This window comes from Vidua chalybeata, chromosome 3 (genome assembly GCF_026979565.1).
Source record: "Vidua chalybeata isolate OUT-0048 chromosome 3, bVidCha1 merged haplotype, whole genome shotgun sequence".
Lineage (NCBI taxonomy): Eukaryota > Metazoa > Chordata > Aves > Passeriformes > Viduidae > Vidua > Vidua chalybeata.
The window spans coordinates 9,537,264-9,553,847 of record NC_071532.1 but is presented as its reverse complement, the minus strand read 5'-3'; the positions used below and the strand labels follow the sequence as shown (position 1 = coordinate 9,553,847).

The following is a 16,584-nucleotide window of genomic DNA, read 5'->3' as shown; positions in this document are numbered from 1 at the left end:
CTCAGCTATTCACCAAATTAAATATACAATAAAAAAGTTAAAGGGTAGGGATAGATTTATTGCATGAGACATACCCTATTGATTTTTGTGAATAAATCTACATGGTTCAGAAGTGCTGAGCATCCCCAAATGGATTTGTGGCCACAGGAGATAAGGATATTCCATTCCTTTACAATTCGGGCAATAAATTACAATATTTATGTAGATTAACTGATGCTGAACTGCTAGATCAGTGATGTAGGTCCTCCCCAACCCAAATTCTCACTGTTTTTCACATTGTTTCCTATGCTTCCTCTGGTGGCATCAATTGTCCACTTCAAGTGAATAAAATGTAAACATATTCTATGGATTTTGTAATGTTGTGTAATATATAGCTACCAAAAATAGCCTCCATACCACAGGAAATGTTGCAGTATTGGAAGAGCACATTGCTATGCTAATATCTGATTCTGCTGTGAGCCACAGCTGCCTGGGGATGGCCATGCCCTGAGCACAGGGTAGATCTGCAGCCTGCACCCCTCAGGAGAGAGCAGCTCCATTATCCAAACATAACCCTGTGAGAGCAGCAAGTGCCTGGTGTCTGGGCTCGAGGGACAGCACTATGCTTGATCAAACAATACTTCCAAAAACTTACAGTGTTCATGCAGCTTTGAAAAAAATCTGTGCCACAAACCAACTTCTTGATCTTTTCTTCATCTACCTCAGCAACAACAGCACACAGGATGAAGAGGCTGGAGGGGTGCAGCGGGGGTGGGGGGCAGGTTAGCATCTGAACACGTAATTTTAAATGGCTGGCTTGAGGAGAGTGCAGTACCTCTCTGAAAAACTTCACTGATACTGCAATTTTTATCTGTGGGATCTGATCCCTCCCACAGCCACCCCTCGAGGACAATTTCTGCATTACCATGAGCACGCCAAAGGACCACCAGTCGGCACTCTGTGTGTGCCCTCGCCGGTTGACCACCTCTGGGGCCATGTACTCTATTGTCCCGCAGAACGAGTACGCTCTCTTGTCATGGTCGATGGCTTCTTTACTCAGACCAAAATCTACATAAATTGAAGCAGAACAGGACTTGTCAGGTCTCTAAAAATTATTATTTATGCTTTTGCTCGCTTAAATTGTTTGAACAAAACACGCCAACCAGCTGGTGAAGGGCCCTCCTGTCCCTGCGCGGAAAGAGGCCACAGACCTGTGTGTGCTGGAGCCCTGCCTATGTGGAGCACCTGGCACTTCTTAATACACCCTGAAAACAGGCATATCATTCTGCCTGCTCAGAATGAGGTTCTGGCCCAAGGCAGAAGGGAGTTTAAATAAGCAGATATATATACAGGTCAGGTTTGGTAAAGGCAACATTAGCAAGGATTCTTGTGCAGCTATATTCCAAAGTATTAGGAATAATAATCTCAGATTACACCAGTGAAAAGGTTGGCTAAACAGTGCCTCTAGAGTGGGAAAGGGATGTCTTTCCAGCCATCCTCTGCCTGGATTAAACAGTCATACCGGAAGCATCCTTCCATCCACAATGGCAAGCAGCCAAACCTGCCTGCTTCCCATCAGTCAAGAGCACAATTTTACCAGGAAAATGCTGTATGTTCTCCATGTGCTGTGCAGCATGGGGGTTGACAAATCGACAGAGAAGCTCAATACTCAAACTCATCTGGCTTCAAGTTTTTGTAAGCAAACTCCTTCCAACCAAAGACCAGGATGCATGCAACATACTGCAGAAAAACAAATCAGCTTATAGGCAGGAAGTTTTCTGTTTCTCACATACCTGTTATCTTAATGTGACCCTCTTCATCAAGAAGAATGCTATAAAGCAAAAAAATAAACATTCATTCATTAGCCAGGCATAAAGTGCAGTTAAAAAACATGAATAAAAGATGTTTAAGTCAGGTAAGGAGATATTGCAAGATTCAAATACTCATGTACACAAAACTTTAGTGAATTCTATGGCTCCAGAAAGAAAAATGAACCTCAAAGGTTTTTTTAATCTCATGTCTGAAGCACGCACAGCCTGAGGCAGTTCCATGAGGAGCCTCCTCTGTGCTCCATAGGATGGTCAAGGTGGGCATGCAAACAGAGCTCAGAAAGTACAGGGTGTTCAAAGCCAACAGCTGCAGAGTATATGCTTCCAGCAGGAGAAGGAGCTACACATTTCCTGTTCTTGTCACAAGAAAAGGCAATCGCACAAATAATCAAGGCTTGGACTCACTGGACCTAAAATTAAGTCCAAAGGTTCATGTTGAAGTAATAAAAGTCATCGCAGAGCACAGTGACTAGTCACAGCCTAACTGCATGGATCTCAGCCTCTGCTTATTTCTTCTGTCCAGAGCAGAGATGAAAATTCAGCTTTGAAGCCAAATTCCAAGTTCTCACATTTGCCACCTGCCAACATATTTTTTCCCAACAAAAGCACTCCAACATTTCTGTAGTTCACAAAAAGCAGTGCTAGTTTTTGTGAAAACAAGAAGGAACAGTAAATTTGAAAAATAATGCTTTTGGTAAATAAAAACTGACATAGTAATGAAGGTGGTCTTTCTTCAGTCCTAATTAGACTCAGTTTATTTCTCTTTTCAAACTGATCTAGCATACTGCCAGCTATTTTTATATTCCTCTTCTCTTAGAGAATCACTTTAATCTAATTATTCGGGAAGAAAAAAGGATAGAAGTGAACCAAATATAATGGGCTATACTTTTGTGAAAAGTTGTGTCTGAACTGAAACATAATTGAAAAAAGATGTTCTTCTGTCATTCATGTGTTTAGAAAAAGCTGTTGTGCGAGTCATCAAAGGCCAGCAACTAAGTCAGTACCATGAGTCCAATAATTAAAGCCTTCTCTTCTCAACAAAAGCATCTTACCTTTATTCTTTCTCCACAGTTTCCTTGAACACATAATTTTCAAGTACTAGTCTATACCAGGCACGTTTAAATGGATTTTTGTGACTGCAACCCTTAAACTTGTGCTTCAGAAGAGAACAGAATAAAACATCTGCCAGTGAAGAAGTGAGCATGAATGTATGAACTCCCCAGACCTGGATCTGGAAAAATAGCAGGGGGAATAGAGTTCACAAAAACCATCCAAAATTTTGCCTCACACCCTGGAAGCCCCTGTGAATAACTATGCAATTCAAAGGTTGTGGGAATTTCCTCAGAAGCACTGATTTTACATTTAATGGGTTTTAAATTTCATAATTTCCTATTGAACATCCATGCTGCTTTGGTATGTACACGATATGTGTTTCCCATACTCTGCCCTGATTAAAGGGCTCACACCTCGCCCTCATTAAAGGGATAGAGGCAACACCAACAGAGCTCTCAGACTGATAATACTGCCTGAGGTTGAGTCAGAAACACACAGCAACTTTCTCAGACTGTTTGCACGAGCAGCAAAATGAATAGATCCTGGTTTCCAATGAATATGTATCCTACATCCCCTAAAATGGGATCTACAGTTCCTTCCTCCATCTCATGTTCCCTAATCACCCTTCTACCATGCCTCAGCTGCTGGCAGCTTCCTCTGTGGCCCCTGGCAGCACCCTTCGGACATCTGGGTGCCTCCACATTTGCCATCTGGCAGCACAAATAATGCTACAGTTACTAACCAAAGATTGTATTTCATGTAAAAAGAAAACAATATGCTAATAGTGAGGGGGAAAAAAAGGGCAATTGTTGCACTGAATTATCTTGAGAGTGAAATTAAGAAGAAAAGAACAAAGTACCTGCTTCTAAGAATGCAAATTACAACAGACAAATAGTTTTCCTGTGACAGTAGAAGCAAACTTATTATCTGATCATACTCCGTACTCTCTTTTTATCTTCGTCACCTCACAATTCTTTTTTTATCCCACAATATCCATAGCAGGCATTCTATTGTGACAATCACAATTACTTTAGTTATGGTTTGCAGGATAAACTAATCTGAAATAAGATAGTATTATTCTATGGAAGGGGAAAAACAACCAGAAGTTCTTAATATGACTCAGGCTTGAGAATAATCTTTCATCTAAGTTAATGTTTTGAAATTATAAAAACCATGAAAAAGTAGACTACTTTTAAATGCTAAACTAGGTTACAATCATACTGAATGATAAACTTCAGCTAGGAGGCTTTTTTTTATTTTATTTGTTCAGTCTAATGCTAGAGTGCTTTTACAGGATACTGTCATTGTAAACCTTCTCTTCAAAGCAGTAGTAACAATTATTAGGTGAAAAATATGCCAACACCATAAATAAATGAACCACACATAGACTTGGAACAAAAAAAATGCCACAAAATAAGGGTGTCTCTTAGAGGAGACTGAGGGGAGATCTTACCACAGTCTACAGTTTCTCAAAATGGGAAGAGGAGGGGCAGGCACTGATCTCTTCTCTGTGGTGACCAGTGACAGGACCTGAAGGAACGGCCTGAAGTTGCATCAGTGGAGGTTTAGGTTGAATATTAGGAAAAATTCCTTCATCCAGAGGATGGTTGGGCACTGGAACAGGCTCCCCAGGGAAGTGGTCACAGCACCAGCCTGACAGCACTCAAGGAGTTTTTGGATAATGCTCTCAGACACATGGTGTGACTCTTGGGATTGTCTTGGGGATATTCTATTATTCTCTGATTGAACATTTTAGCATCAGGACCATCCCACAAACATTCAAACTGCTTTCACTGACCTCAGTTTAAAAGTATGCCTTGAGAAAATAAAGGCTGGAAATCTCCATGCTAGAGGCTGGGGCAGCTACATTTGTAGTAGAGGAATGACACAGTCTGAGCTACAGGAGAAGTCTCCTAGCAGAGCTAGGACTGCAAACTCCATAGCAACTTTTCTACTGCAGCTTTATCACGGGGATAAAATGTTTTTGTTATGAGTTGTTGGCATTGTTTCATATCATGTCTTAAATCAAGGCTTGAACAATTCTCTCCTATTTCTCTCTCTCTTTATTTTTGGTTTTGAGTCATGTCTTCTGGACTTCACTTTGAGATCCAACATCCCCAAATCAATGTGATGTTCTGCCAAACCTAATAAAGCTGGAACTCTGGGGTTGGTTTCGTTGGTGTTTGTTTTGGTTCAGGTTTGTTGTTGTTGTTGTTTTTGGTTTTGTTTTTTTTTTTCTGGATGACATAAGTTCCTTTCTAAGTGAGAGCAGTGTTGCAGAAGATCCAACCCACACTTTATGTTAATCAGAAACTGTAGCCAAATTTTCAGGTGGGAAATAAAATCTGAGACTTTATCAAGAGTGTTTTATTTCATTTTGTTATGAAAGTACCAGATGAAGTAGTCAAATACCTACTAAAGAGATGAAGATTCTCACACATTGTGTTTTGTGACATTTCAGTGTTCATGTGACCCCATACTATCTCACATGACCCCATGTTCTCACTCTGCTGAACACAAATTCTTCTCTCCTGTAGCTTTGTTGACATAATGAAGTCAAAAAGGGACTGCTTACATCAATGGAAGCTTGCCACCATAGGCCTTTATCCTTTACTGATTCTCAGATTTCCCCTCTCTACACAGGGGAGTTACATTCATAAATCAGTAGTCATGGCTGGCAACATGCTGCATTAAAAAGTGGTATTTGGCTTTTTTAGAGTATAGTGTCTACACTGTCCCTTGTGTAGACAACTAAGAGCCTTAAAATGCACATCACTCCTTGTTAATCTAAGACCCTATTTCAGAACTCAAAGTGCATCTAGGTTCCTGAAAAGAGAAATGGTAAAGATAAATAATAGTCTGTCCATTTTCAGATGGTAGAGTTATTTCTAAGTCACCCATGCCCTTAAACTACAGCATAAGAAACAAAAATATGCATCATATACTACTTTATAATAAGTTCAAATTTTTCTATTTTGGTATATTTACCATATATCCCAGGGTACATATACCATATTTTATAACTTGATTGTGCAGTTCTTAAGTAAAAATGTGCCTCACCATTTAAGTGGCTTCCAGTGTGACTGAAATCACACAGTCACAGTATCTTGTCTCACAAGGGATGTCACTGAAATCATCAAGACAACTCAAGGAGAAGAATTTGTCTGCAACAATTCAAGACAAGTATCTGCTTTTCTAAACAAGTCTTTAACCAAGCTCTATTACTTGTCTTTTTGAAGTAAGTATACCTGACCTGAGAACAACTCCCAGCTGCACTTGAAATTCATAGCTTTGCATTGTTAACATGGATTTTTGCTCAGGAAATCTTAGAAAAAAAATGCTGAACCTTAAATTTTAATGCACTCAGGGTTCTTCCAAGTGGCTCAAGTGGTTTGAACAGTGCTGTTTTCTTTTGGTTTTTTTTCTTTTTTTTTCTTTTAAGATGAACAATTCCAACGAGCTTTTTTAGCATAATTACAGAGCTGATAAGCAAACTCAAACCTACCAGCAGCTACTTTTGGGAGCTTCTGAAGAACAGCAAAAGCATTGAACAATGAAAGGTCCAATGCAGTGCCTATATTTAATAAAGGGGAGAGAGGGAGAACTGGGAAATTATGAATTAATTAATTTATCTCCAGTTCTGCAAATCTGACAGAGCAAACCTCGTGCTGTAATCATGCTGGTAATGCCTCTGCTGAAGATGTGTGTGATTATGCACGTTGCACTTCAAAGGAGAGAGGAATCAAGGGAAACCAAAGGGGAATAATGAGAATGACTGAAGCCCCATAAAGACTGACTAGTGAAGACGAGTTCAGTACCTGGATTGTTTAGGGTACAGAAGAGAGTCTAAGGAAAAGGTTGATTGCACAATCCCCTGAGGCTGTTGCTGAGAGCAGAACAAGCAGGTTGGGGCTTCTAGGAGGACAGGCCAAGGAGCACTGGCCTGCAGTGGCAGCAAAGAAATTTCAAACTAGGTATTAAGAGCAACATTTTAGATGAGCAACTGCTGGAGCACTGCCAAGAAGCCTCCTGTGTACAGCACAGTCTTCACCAGCTGTTTTAAGCCTAGGTTAGCAACACACCTGTTATAGTCTTGATCCTGCCAGGGGGCAAGGGAAGGATGAGAACATCCTGACATGGTCCTAATTTTCTTTCATCATCTTATTTAGAAAGATATTCTTTCCCAGATGTAACTCAAAAATGGAGCATTTTTTCCCCCTGAGAGTAATTGTTTTATTCTGCTGTATCTTTTTCTTTAATGTAAACCTGAAGTTCCAGAGAAATCATGGGCTGTTATGCTCTGCTCTCCAAGGTGTGACTACACACAGGCTTTGCACTTAGAGAGCTATTTTTAGAGGATATAGTTTTCAGTCAGAAGCCTTGCTTTATCTCCAGGTATGAACTTCTACGTCCTTCCTATACAACAGTTATATTCATGTAAGCTAATTTTACACTGCATCAGTTGCATCCAAATTAAACTGTATTACAGTTAATCCATTTAACTGTGCATCAAAGGCCACAAACCACATATACAAAAGCTAAAAAATGCAAGAGTGAGGGCTGCCACCTTAACTTTACACAGTGATCTCTCTGTGTAGAGGTCTTTAGTTACGTGATGATACTTTTTCTTCCGGAGAAATCTTGTCTCAGTTGGCAGACTGGTAACACTCAGGGAGGGATTTTAGCAGAGCAGTACAGTGAAGGGGATGGCTGGTCTCAGCTCAGACAAAAATATAGAAAAAACTGGATTCCATCATTCCATCTGTACCATTTCAACATGCTTCTATGTGACAATGACAAATCAGTGACACCTTCCTTCCTTAGATGAGCTCCAATTTCTCGATTCACTGATCCCTGATTGGAAGCACTTCAGCTTGGTCTGCAGTAATATAAAGTGCTGTCACTTGCAACTGGAGTCATTGAGAGATGTTTTTTGAGATGCTAAGTGACACTTCCTTCTAAGAACTCAGAAGAATCCAGGTCTCAGTATCTCAAATACAATGAACAGTTTTGACATACACCAAATTTTCTCCTTGATTTCTAACTTCTCCTAAAGCAAAAAATTACAGCATATGCCTAAAAATGTAATGGCATTGTGACATATTTGAATATACAAGCTCATGTTTGGATACCTTCTAACAGCAGATTCATATCTCATGTGTTATCTCAAAAATCAGCCTCATCTAATATCAGAGAGAAAAGTTGTGCATGATCCATATGAATGTCACTAGAATCAAGGTTTAAAACAGAAAACATAGAATTGGAGTTATTCTCTTGTGTACATATTTGTTGATGCTGAATGGATAAAACAGCAATTCAGAATTAAACTGAAACCAAGGAGCTGCTGGCAGATGATGCAAGAGCCTGTGGCTGTGGCAGCTGGAGTGTCACCACTGCCTACCTGCATTTTCTATCAGGAACAAACTGGTACTTTTCTCCCTCTAGTTTTTAATTGTAGGGTGACTTCCCATATTTGACAAAGACCCTGGTTTTCCAGTTTTGGTTGCATAAATGGGCAAGATTGGAAAATTTGGTCAACTACAAAAAGTCTGCTAGCCCAAAAGACCGAGAGCGCTTGCTATGTACATCTGTTGAATTCAAACAGTACTACTACTGCTACTACTATTTTTCTAACCAAAACATAAAATTGAATTTAAAATTTAAATCACATAGAACTGCAATAGAGATAAACAGTCTCCTCTCCTTCAGCTTCTCACCTACAAAGTCCACCTTCCATCACTTTTGGTCTCATATTTTGTCTGTGAGAGTGAAAGCGATAACGCTCCATTTTAAAGAAAGACCTGCATATTTTTCAGTTTGATGCCACAGAAGGAAAATGCTGCTGTGCTGTTGGGCTTTGAAAGTGTAAGCAATTGCCAAAAAGACTGCCCTCAGTGGTTATCTTTTATAAATGCTGGTGACCATTACATTAAAAAGGAACTTTGGAATGTTGCAGCCTGATTTGAGTCGTCACAGCAGAATCCAGCAAAGCACCAAGCAAAGGGTATAGAATATAAACAGTATCATGTCACTCCCAGTGATAGCACTGAGGGTGTCATTTGCTCTATTGATGTATTGCAAATAAAAATGAGAAAGGAAAATTAGGACTACATTACAAGTGAAAAATAGCTGCAAATATAAGTGAGAACAAATACTTTGGAAAATATTTTGCACAGTTAATACAAGTGTTTTAAAAGTCCTGATTATCATGTCTGTTATGAGTTAACAAGTTCTCAGACATGCTCATTTACTTTAAGCAATAGCTGCAGTAAAACTGAACGGTGCCACGCCACATTCTGTATGAGCTGGAAGTGGAGCTGCTTTGAGGGGTTTCCACTGCATCGGGGGAAGGCCAGATTAAATGCTGCAGAGAACAGTGCCAGTGAAGTTAAAGGCACAGGGATCTGAATTCTTTACTGAAGTCATTCACAAAACTGAAGGCCAGGCACACAGAGGTCCCATCATACTGGAGCACAGTCAAAACATTTGGCCTCATGCTAAGATGACAGGAAAACCCTGCTGCTGTTAGTGATGGTCTCATGTAGAGTCTCACAAGAAGGAAGGCAGAGCCCCTGGCACCTTCTCATTTAGTAGCATGACAAGGAGCAGAAGCAACCTAAAAGTTTATGTATTTATGTTTCAGTTCTCTTTTCCTTGTTAACTTACTTTTCTGGTTTTAGATCCCTGTAAATGATTCCAAGACCATGGAGGTGGTCTAATGCCAAGGCCAGCTCAGCCAAGTAGAACTTGACATCCTCTTCTGTAAACATCACCTGGAGAGAAGGAAGACCACATTTATTTATTGGACAGTGGTGGGTTGGCTTGCCTTAAGCAGACACAGGGAAGGAATTGTCTAACTTGGGAATGCTGGAAGGACCATCATATCAGGTTCAATTTTCCATAATTTATGTGAACTGACATTAACAATTCTTACCAGATTCTCCCTATAAAACAAAATTTGATCTATGGAGCACCTCTATTCCTTAAAATATGCTGCTCTCATTCATCTGTTTCATCTGTTTAGATGATATTATGTCACAATATTAGGAATAAATGATAACTCCTTAGCCTTTGGAAACGAACAGCAAAATTAAACACATTCAGTGCAGCCCATATTGCTTTCATATCCCTTAACTTGCTAAAGTCTTGGCATTTGGTTACCAAATTCCCATGAAATAGCATGGGAAACCTTTTTGGGGAAGTGGAATACTTCCAAGGCTGAGCAGAATACCCAGCATGGAGAGAATCAGAGGTGGATTTAAAACCCCATGCCTTGGAGGTCCAAGGAGTATCAGTGCAGATGCTCTAGGCAGTGATGTGCTGACTAACATCCAAGGCCTGATGAGGTGCTAACTGAAGACAGTGTTTTCTGCAGCTGACATGGACACTGCTGACACTGAAAGCTGTGTTTTAGGTGAGAAGAAACTTCTGTAATCAAAAAACCAATAAGCTCTGAAAAACTCAAATGGCAGGAAACCCCTTTGGTTCAACTTCCATTATATCTGAGATGTTCTCTTTAATTAAATTTCAATATGCACAGAGATAATAATGCAGAAAAAGAAGCTGATATATTGGATACACAAGTGTGATTATGCATGACAGAAGTAAAATGAGTCAGCTGAATACAAATTTACTTGTCATATGTAAATGTAAATTCTACAGTAGAAGTTGTAGAGCTTAATTTTAAAATTAAGTCTCTGCTCTCAAAAAACGGGTAGCCAAAATATCTGAGTGCTTTGAGAAGCTCCAGACAGCTGAGAGAAAAAAGAGATGATTCAGAGTACAGATGTCACATAATTTAATTAAGAATTTTACTGCAAAGGCTAGAAACAAAACCACAAGGAAAAAAATAAATGAATACACAAGCAAAACCTCTCAAATTTAATTGTATTGAATGTAAAAATGACATTAATTTTAAAAGAAATTTAAATTAGTTATAAGATTTAAAATAAACAATGTAGGCAAGAAATTAAATCAATAGAATCCAGGAAAAATCTAATCTATACATATACACCTAGTTAAAGTCAGATGTCTCAAAAAGAGCAAGAAATAGGCAAGCTCTGCATGCATGCACACAATATATGTATATGGGATCTGACTTGAAGTCCACTGAAATCAATACCTTTTGACCTAATCTATAACTACAATTTGCAAACAGTTCAAGCTTTCCCAGAACTTCTTCCCTTGCAATACCTTGCCCCTAAACAGCAGCAAAGCATAGGCAGGCAAGGTGAGCTGCAAGCACTGAAAAAAGAGAAGTATGTTTTTACTGTCAGCTTAATGAGTCATTAATGACAGTATACAGTACAGGAATTGGTGAATTGCCCTGGACAAGCTCTGGGGAAAACATGAAGCTTTAAAGAAGTACAAAGTCTGAGCTGTTGTCTTCCACTTTTGATTTCCCTGGCTGTGCAGAACATGGACCTGCCCTCTTAGGCAAGAGCCACATTTTCTGTCTTCCATGAAATCAGAGAGACCCTTGCTGAGACAACAGCACTGCCTCATTAATAAAGCTTGGTCTCATGACAACAGCAGGACATTTTACATTAAATTTTTAAAATATTTTTTCTCATATTAAAAATAACTGCTACCAGGGACTGAATATTTATATAAGGATCATTACTCAGCAGTGTAATTAACTTGTTACCAATGTCTTCTTGCATTAGAAAACAAACCTTAAAAGCAAAAGCTTGGGGTCCCAAGTTGCAGGGCACACAGCATCCTGTAGCATGTCAATGAATCAGGAATTGAACAGGGGTGGGGGAGAGCTGGGGAACTTTTGACTGAAAATACTGTTTTCACAGCTTTTTTAGTCCATCAGTAGCTCCCCAAACCCAAGAAGAGCAACAGAGCTTCCCCTCAAGATGGCATTTGAAAGGTTCCTGCCTTTAAACACTCTGTGATAAGTGGTTGCCTGCATCTCTGTCCCCACACCCTCAGAAATACCAAGGGCTGGGGACATTGTGTTGGTGACAGAAAACACCAGGGCACAGACAACTGCAGGGCAGCCATCCTGCCTCACTGGAGCCTCCTGCACTCCTGCAGGGATCTCTCTGGGACTGCTGGCTCACAGAGATTTGGAGCTACAGGAAAGAGCTAAACTAACCTAGAAAACCTTTTGTGGCTGCTCTGCGTGGGCACCAGCGAGACTCGGGTTTGGGACGTTCCCTGCCTGCAGCAGTCCCTCTCCAGGGGCATGGCATGCAGAGGACAGGGGAGGGATGAGAGCCTGGGGAGGGAATGGAAGCAGCAGCTGCTCCTGGCAGGCAGGAGGGGGACACATGAGGGCTGTGATAGTCAATCCCCCATGTCTGGGCTGGTGCATGGCCCTTAACCTGCTCCCAGCAGCTGCAGAGGCTGGCCCTGACCCATGGCCATCCCTCCCTCCTCCCCGGCAGTATATGTGTGTTTTTCCAGAGGTTCTGTGCTCATCCCTAGGGCAAAATGTATTGGGGATTGATTTCTCAGACTATTTTTCATCACATCAAAGACTTACTCTGAAAGCATCAAGTCTGGGGCTATTTTGCTGCAGGAATGGCATAGCAGTGGAGCAGTTTTCTCTGGCAGTGATGCCTACATGGTATCTGCTGCATCACCTCTGGCATAATTCAAATACAATTATTAAGAACCCACTTAACCATGCAAGATGAGATAGCTCTATTACATATATATATGACTATTCCTAAGGCCATTTTTCATTCCCACGAACTCAATTTGAGTTCTGAAAATCCAAGACAGTCTTTCATTTCTGAGTTCAAGATCTATCATCTTACCTCTTTGGAGAGTCTGGTGAAAAGGTCCCCTCCCCGCAGGAAATCTAGTATTAGGTACAGCTTTCCCTCTGTTTGAAATGCTGCATTAGAAAAGGATGAAGATGTTGGAAGTTTGAATCAAGATAAAGTCCCTGAAGAGTAAGTCCTGTTGACTAGCAGTGTATCATCCATGCCATTGCTTCACTGACACTTCAAAACTTTGAGAACCGAAAAAAACCATTTCTGTATAGAACTTAGCAATTGAGCTTTGGCTATGGGAAAAAATAGTGTCAGTTGAGAGACACTGTGCATTACCAATATATTCATTTCCATGTTAAGCACCTATGAATTAACAGTGTTTCCCACTCCACAAGGTATCAGGAGTCACTGAGAGCGAGGCATAGAGAGAGGTTTCCATGTCTGTGTGAGAGAAGAGCCCACATACCCAAACGCCCTCAGAATACCTGTGACAGTAGTGATGGGGTTGGTGTGGCAGGAGACAACTCCAGCAAGACACCACACTCATGTACACAGCTATAATGATTTAGACTGGTACAACCTGCTTTTATTTAAATTCTCTGTCTTTCTAAACGATACCTGACAGCAGGTGAGAGTTTGGCAGATGTAAACTCAGCAGTACCTCACCAGCACTACCTATCACGTCAGACTTTATGATAAATATATTTCAATGGAGGAATGGCTGAAACTTACAAGTACTGGATGTCTCCTTCAGCATAAATGAAGAATTTCACACAGGTAGCCTCTATGACTTTGTTAGCAACAGAGTCATAAGTAGGCAGGGGGCATCTGCACCAAAGTGTAACACACCTAGTTACAATTCTCCACCCAAATTAAGAACAAACATGAATTATATTTTATTATAGTTACCATAATGAAGCTTGACTATGAAAGGATGGTTCACTTCTGCCAAAATATCTCTCTCCATTTTAGATCGTACCCGATCACGAACTGTAAAGAAAGAATAATAAGAACAGTGACATATTAAGAAGCAGCATGGTCATTTGATACAGTACTGGAATAAGGTTCTGGCAATCTGGATTCTGATCCTCACTCTGCTATTTCTGACTGTCTGGTCTGTGTAGCAAGTTCTCTAGGAAGGCCCTGTGTCTTTCCCTATAGAGAGCTGCCCTAACTAAAATGACTACGGTATTGCAAACAAGAAGAAGGCAATTACACTTCACAGAAGAGAATGTTAATGTGAAAATGAAAACTACACAAAATTAATTACTTTACTTCATTTAAGATGAAACAGAATGTACCAGTCCCAGAGCAAGTCAGTTTAATCTTGTTCAAATTAAGTTATTGTATTTTGCTGATGTTAGCAGCATTTATGACGTATTATTGAATAGCACTTTCTGGAAGTAGTTTGTATATACAATATTCAAAACTTCCAATAAACCACCACCCAAACAATCATAACAAAGAAAAATTCCAAATAAAAATAGTAACTAATTATTTTTATGTGTAGAGATAACTTTATTGTGTGACAGCAGAGAGAAAAATACTTTTTGTGTTTGAGATGACTAGAGAGTAAGGGAAATCATAATTTCTAAGGTGAGCTGAGTTCAAGCTAAACAAAACTAATGCTGAAGATTTCATACCAAAGCCATTTAACAGAATATTCAGACACTGAGGAGGATTCAAGTCCCCATGTTACCAAATCTTGATCCTAAGGATGCATTTACATTTTTCAGTCAATCACTATTTTACTGAAAAATATTGACATTTTCTTTGTTCTCTTCACAATGCCAATATGCTTTTCAGATGAAAGCATCTAGAAGACATATTAAGAAACTATTTTAGGTAGCAAAGCCTGAGATCTGTCAGACTCTGTTATTGCAGGCATGTGTTGTGGAGCTGCTCAGAGTACTGAGCTGAGTACTCTCAGCACCCGAGTAAGGAACATACATAACAAAACCCCCGTCTATTGCTGTACTTCAAAAATTGATGTACTTCAAAAATTGACAGAAATAGGTCCAAACCAGCTGATCTGAAAACCTTAAATAGCACAGGTGACATACTCTGGTTTCTTGCTATTTTGATGCTTAACTTAGGTCAATAGCGATGTAAGCTTTACTAGCTCATTCGAGCTACCTTGTAGATAAATTCAAAACAGAGGGAATCTCATCCCACAAGTAAAAATCACACATCCTACACTCACAAAATTCTTAACCTATGTGAAGACAGATTGTTTCTTATGCTGTCCATCAAGGATGATCCCAGGTGGGAATTTGTGTTGGATAGGTGGGCATTGCTGAACACTACGTGGGACATTTCCATTAAGCTTGGTTAGGTAGCCTAAGAAAGTTCCTCCGTGCATTTGCACTGCAGAGTTGTGACAACAGGCTGTCAGAGCAGCAGCACATCATTCATATCAATCATCATATCAATCCTCCAGCCATCATTTTAACCTCTCAACAGGCAAAGGCTCAGCTGTGCAGCCCAGTGCTTTGCTGAAGCCCCATGCCCTGCTTGCTGCTGTGGTGGTTACCGGGTGTGGACCTGTAAACACACAAGCCACCCTTCTCACCAAAGGCCCACAAGAGGCACACCAGACTTAAAGAGAAGGTGATGTCACCACAGAAGACATCTCACTCTCCAGTCATGGCCCCTGAAGCTGTAGCTGCTGCATTAAGGGGCGACATTTCCTTTTGCAAACCTGTCTTTCGGGAGGAGAAGTTGGGCTTGTGAAGCTCAGGAGGCTCAGCAGCCCCACAGACTGTCCCCACCTGGGCACTGCTGTCCTCATAGGGCCTGGGGCATCCCTCAGGCAGCATTTGGTGGCAAGAGCACTAATGAGGGTGCGTGGCAGTGGCGTGGGCTCTGCCCTGCTCCATGGGCTGAGACCCCCCTGGTGCCCTGCATGTGCCCCACCATGCTTCCCTCGGGGCCAGCTGGGTCCTGCCAGGGTATGGATGCTCTAAATTAGTGCTCCCATGGCAGATACCATTTTCCACTTAGAACTTTCCTCTTTAAAATCTTATTTAGAGAAAGATCCAGCAAGACAGTGCATATTACAGACATCTTAATGAACTGCCATGGCCAAGGGCACTGGGCAGCAAAGCAAATGTGATAAACAGCAAAGTGCCAGTGTGAATATCTGCTGACTGCACTGAGGTACAGCAACCTGGTCCCTCCCCAGAGTCCTCTGGAGGTGGCTCAGGACAGCACTTGGTGATTTGGTTGCCTCTCTGGGTGGGTCAGTCCCTTTCCAGTGATTTTGGAAACTGTCTTCTTGATGTCACCAGGCTGAAATTGGTGTTTGAAAGTTTAAATTTTTTTTTAACTAAGAATGGGTTGTCAGATGATAGATTTGCTTTTTATCCATTTTTTTTTTTTTGTCCTTTTTGACAATTTTAACTGAAGTGCTGCTGAATCCCCTGGCCTGAAACATCAGGGAGAGAAATCCCCCTGCATGTGTGACAAAAGCATCTGCCACTTACAGAAAGCTGTTTCTACAGGAAGATACATGCAGAAAATACACAAATAAGGTTAAAAATTTCACAATCTGCCCAGAGATGTTTGGCAAAAAGCATTATTAATTATAAATTATTTGCTTATCCCTACCTTTCAATAAGAAATGTCACTGCTTAACCAGAAGTGAAGAACTAATTAATTAATTAAGCAAGAATAAGGGGAGCTACAAACTAAGTTAATTAAATCAGCATCAAAATGTATTGCAACAGAAGAAATAAATCAGTGAACAAAACAATAGCTTCAAATTTCATCCATTACCCTCCTCACTTCTTTAAAACTCAGCACTTTGCCTCAAGTGGAGTAAAACCAAAATAGGACTCAGGCTTAGGAACTTGCAACTCAATTTCAAATTCTTCACATAGCAGAGGAACACAAAAAAGATAATGCAAATAGAATATCTACATAAAACTCTCTGCAACATCCTTTTCAATTCTATTGCTGTTATTTTAATCTGGTTTTAATACTGTTAATGT

The 16,584-nt window shown here is 40.4% G+C and overlaps 1 protein-coding gene across 1 annotated transcript in view; it reads right to left on the bottom strand.

Moving 5' to 3' along the window:
• Positions 1-16,584, bottom strand: part of RPS6KA2 (ribosomal protein S6 kinase A2) — a 157,136-nt gene that overhangs the window by 56,338 nt on the left and 84,214 nt on the right. The window contains exons 4-8 of the mRNA XM_053938453.1: positions 13,502-13,582; positions 12,635-12,714; positions 9,528-9,634; positions 1,773-1,810; positions 905-1,047 (exon numbers count right to left, since the gene is read on the bottom strand). Coding sequence (XP_053794428.1) covers positions 905-1,047; positions 1,773-1,810; positions 9,528-9,634; positions 12,635-12,714; positions 13,502-13,582 — 449 coding nt within the window. The remainder of the gene's footprint in view (positions 1-904; positions 1,048-1,772; positions 1,811-9,527; positions 9,635-12,634; positions 12,715-13,501; positions 13,583-16,584) is intronic.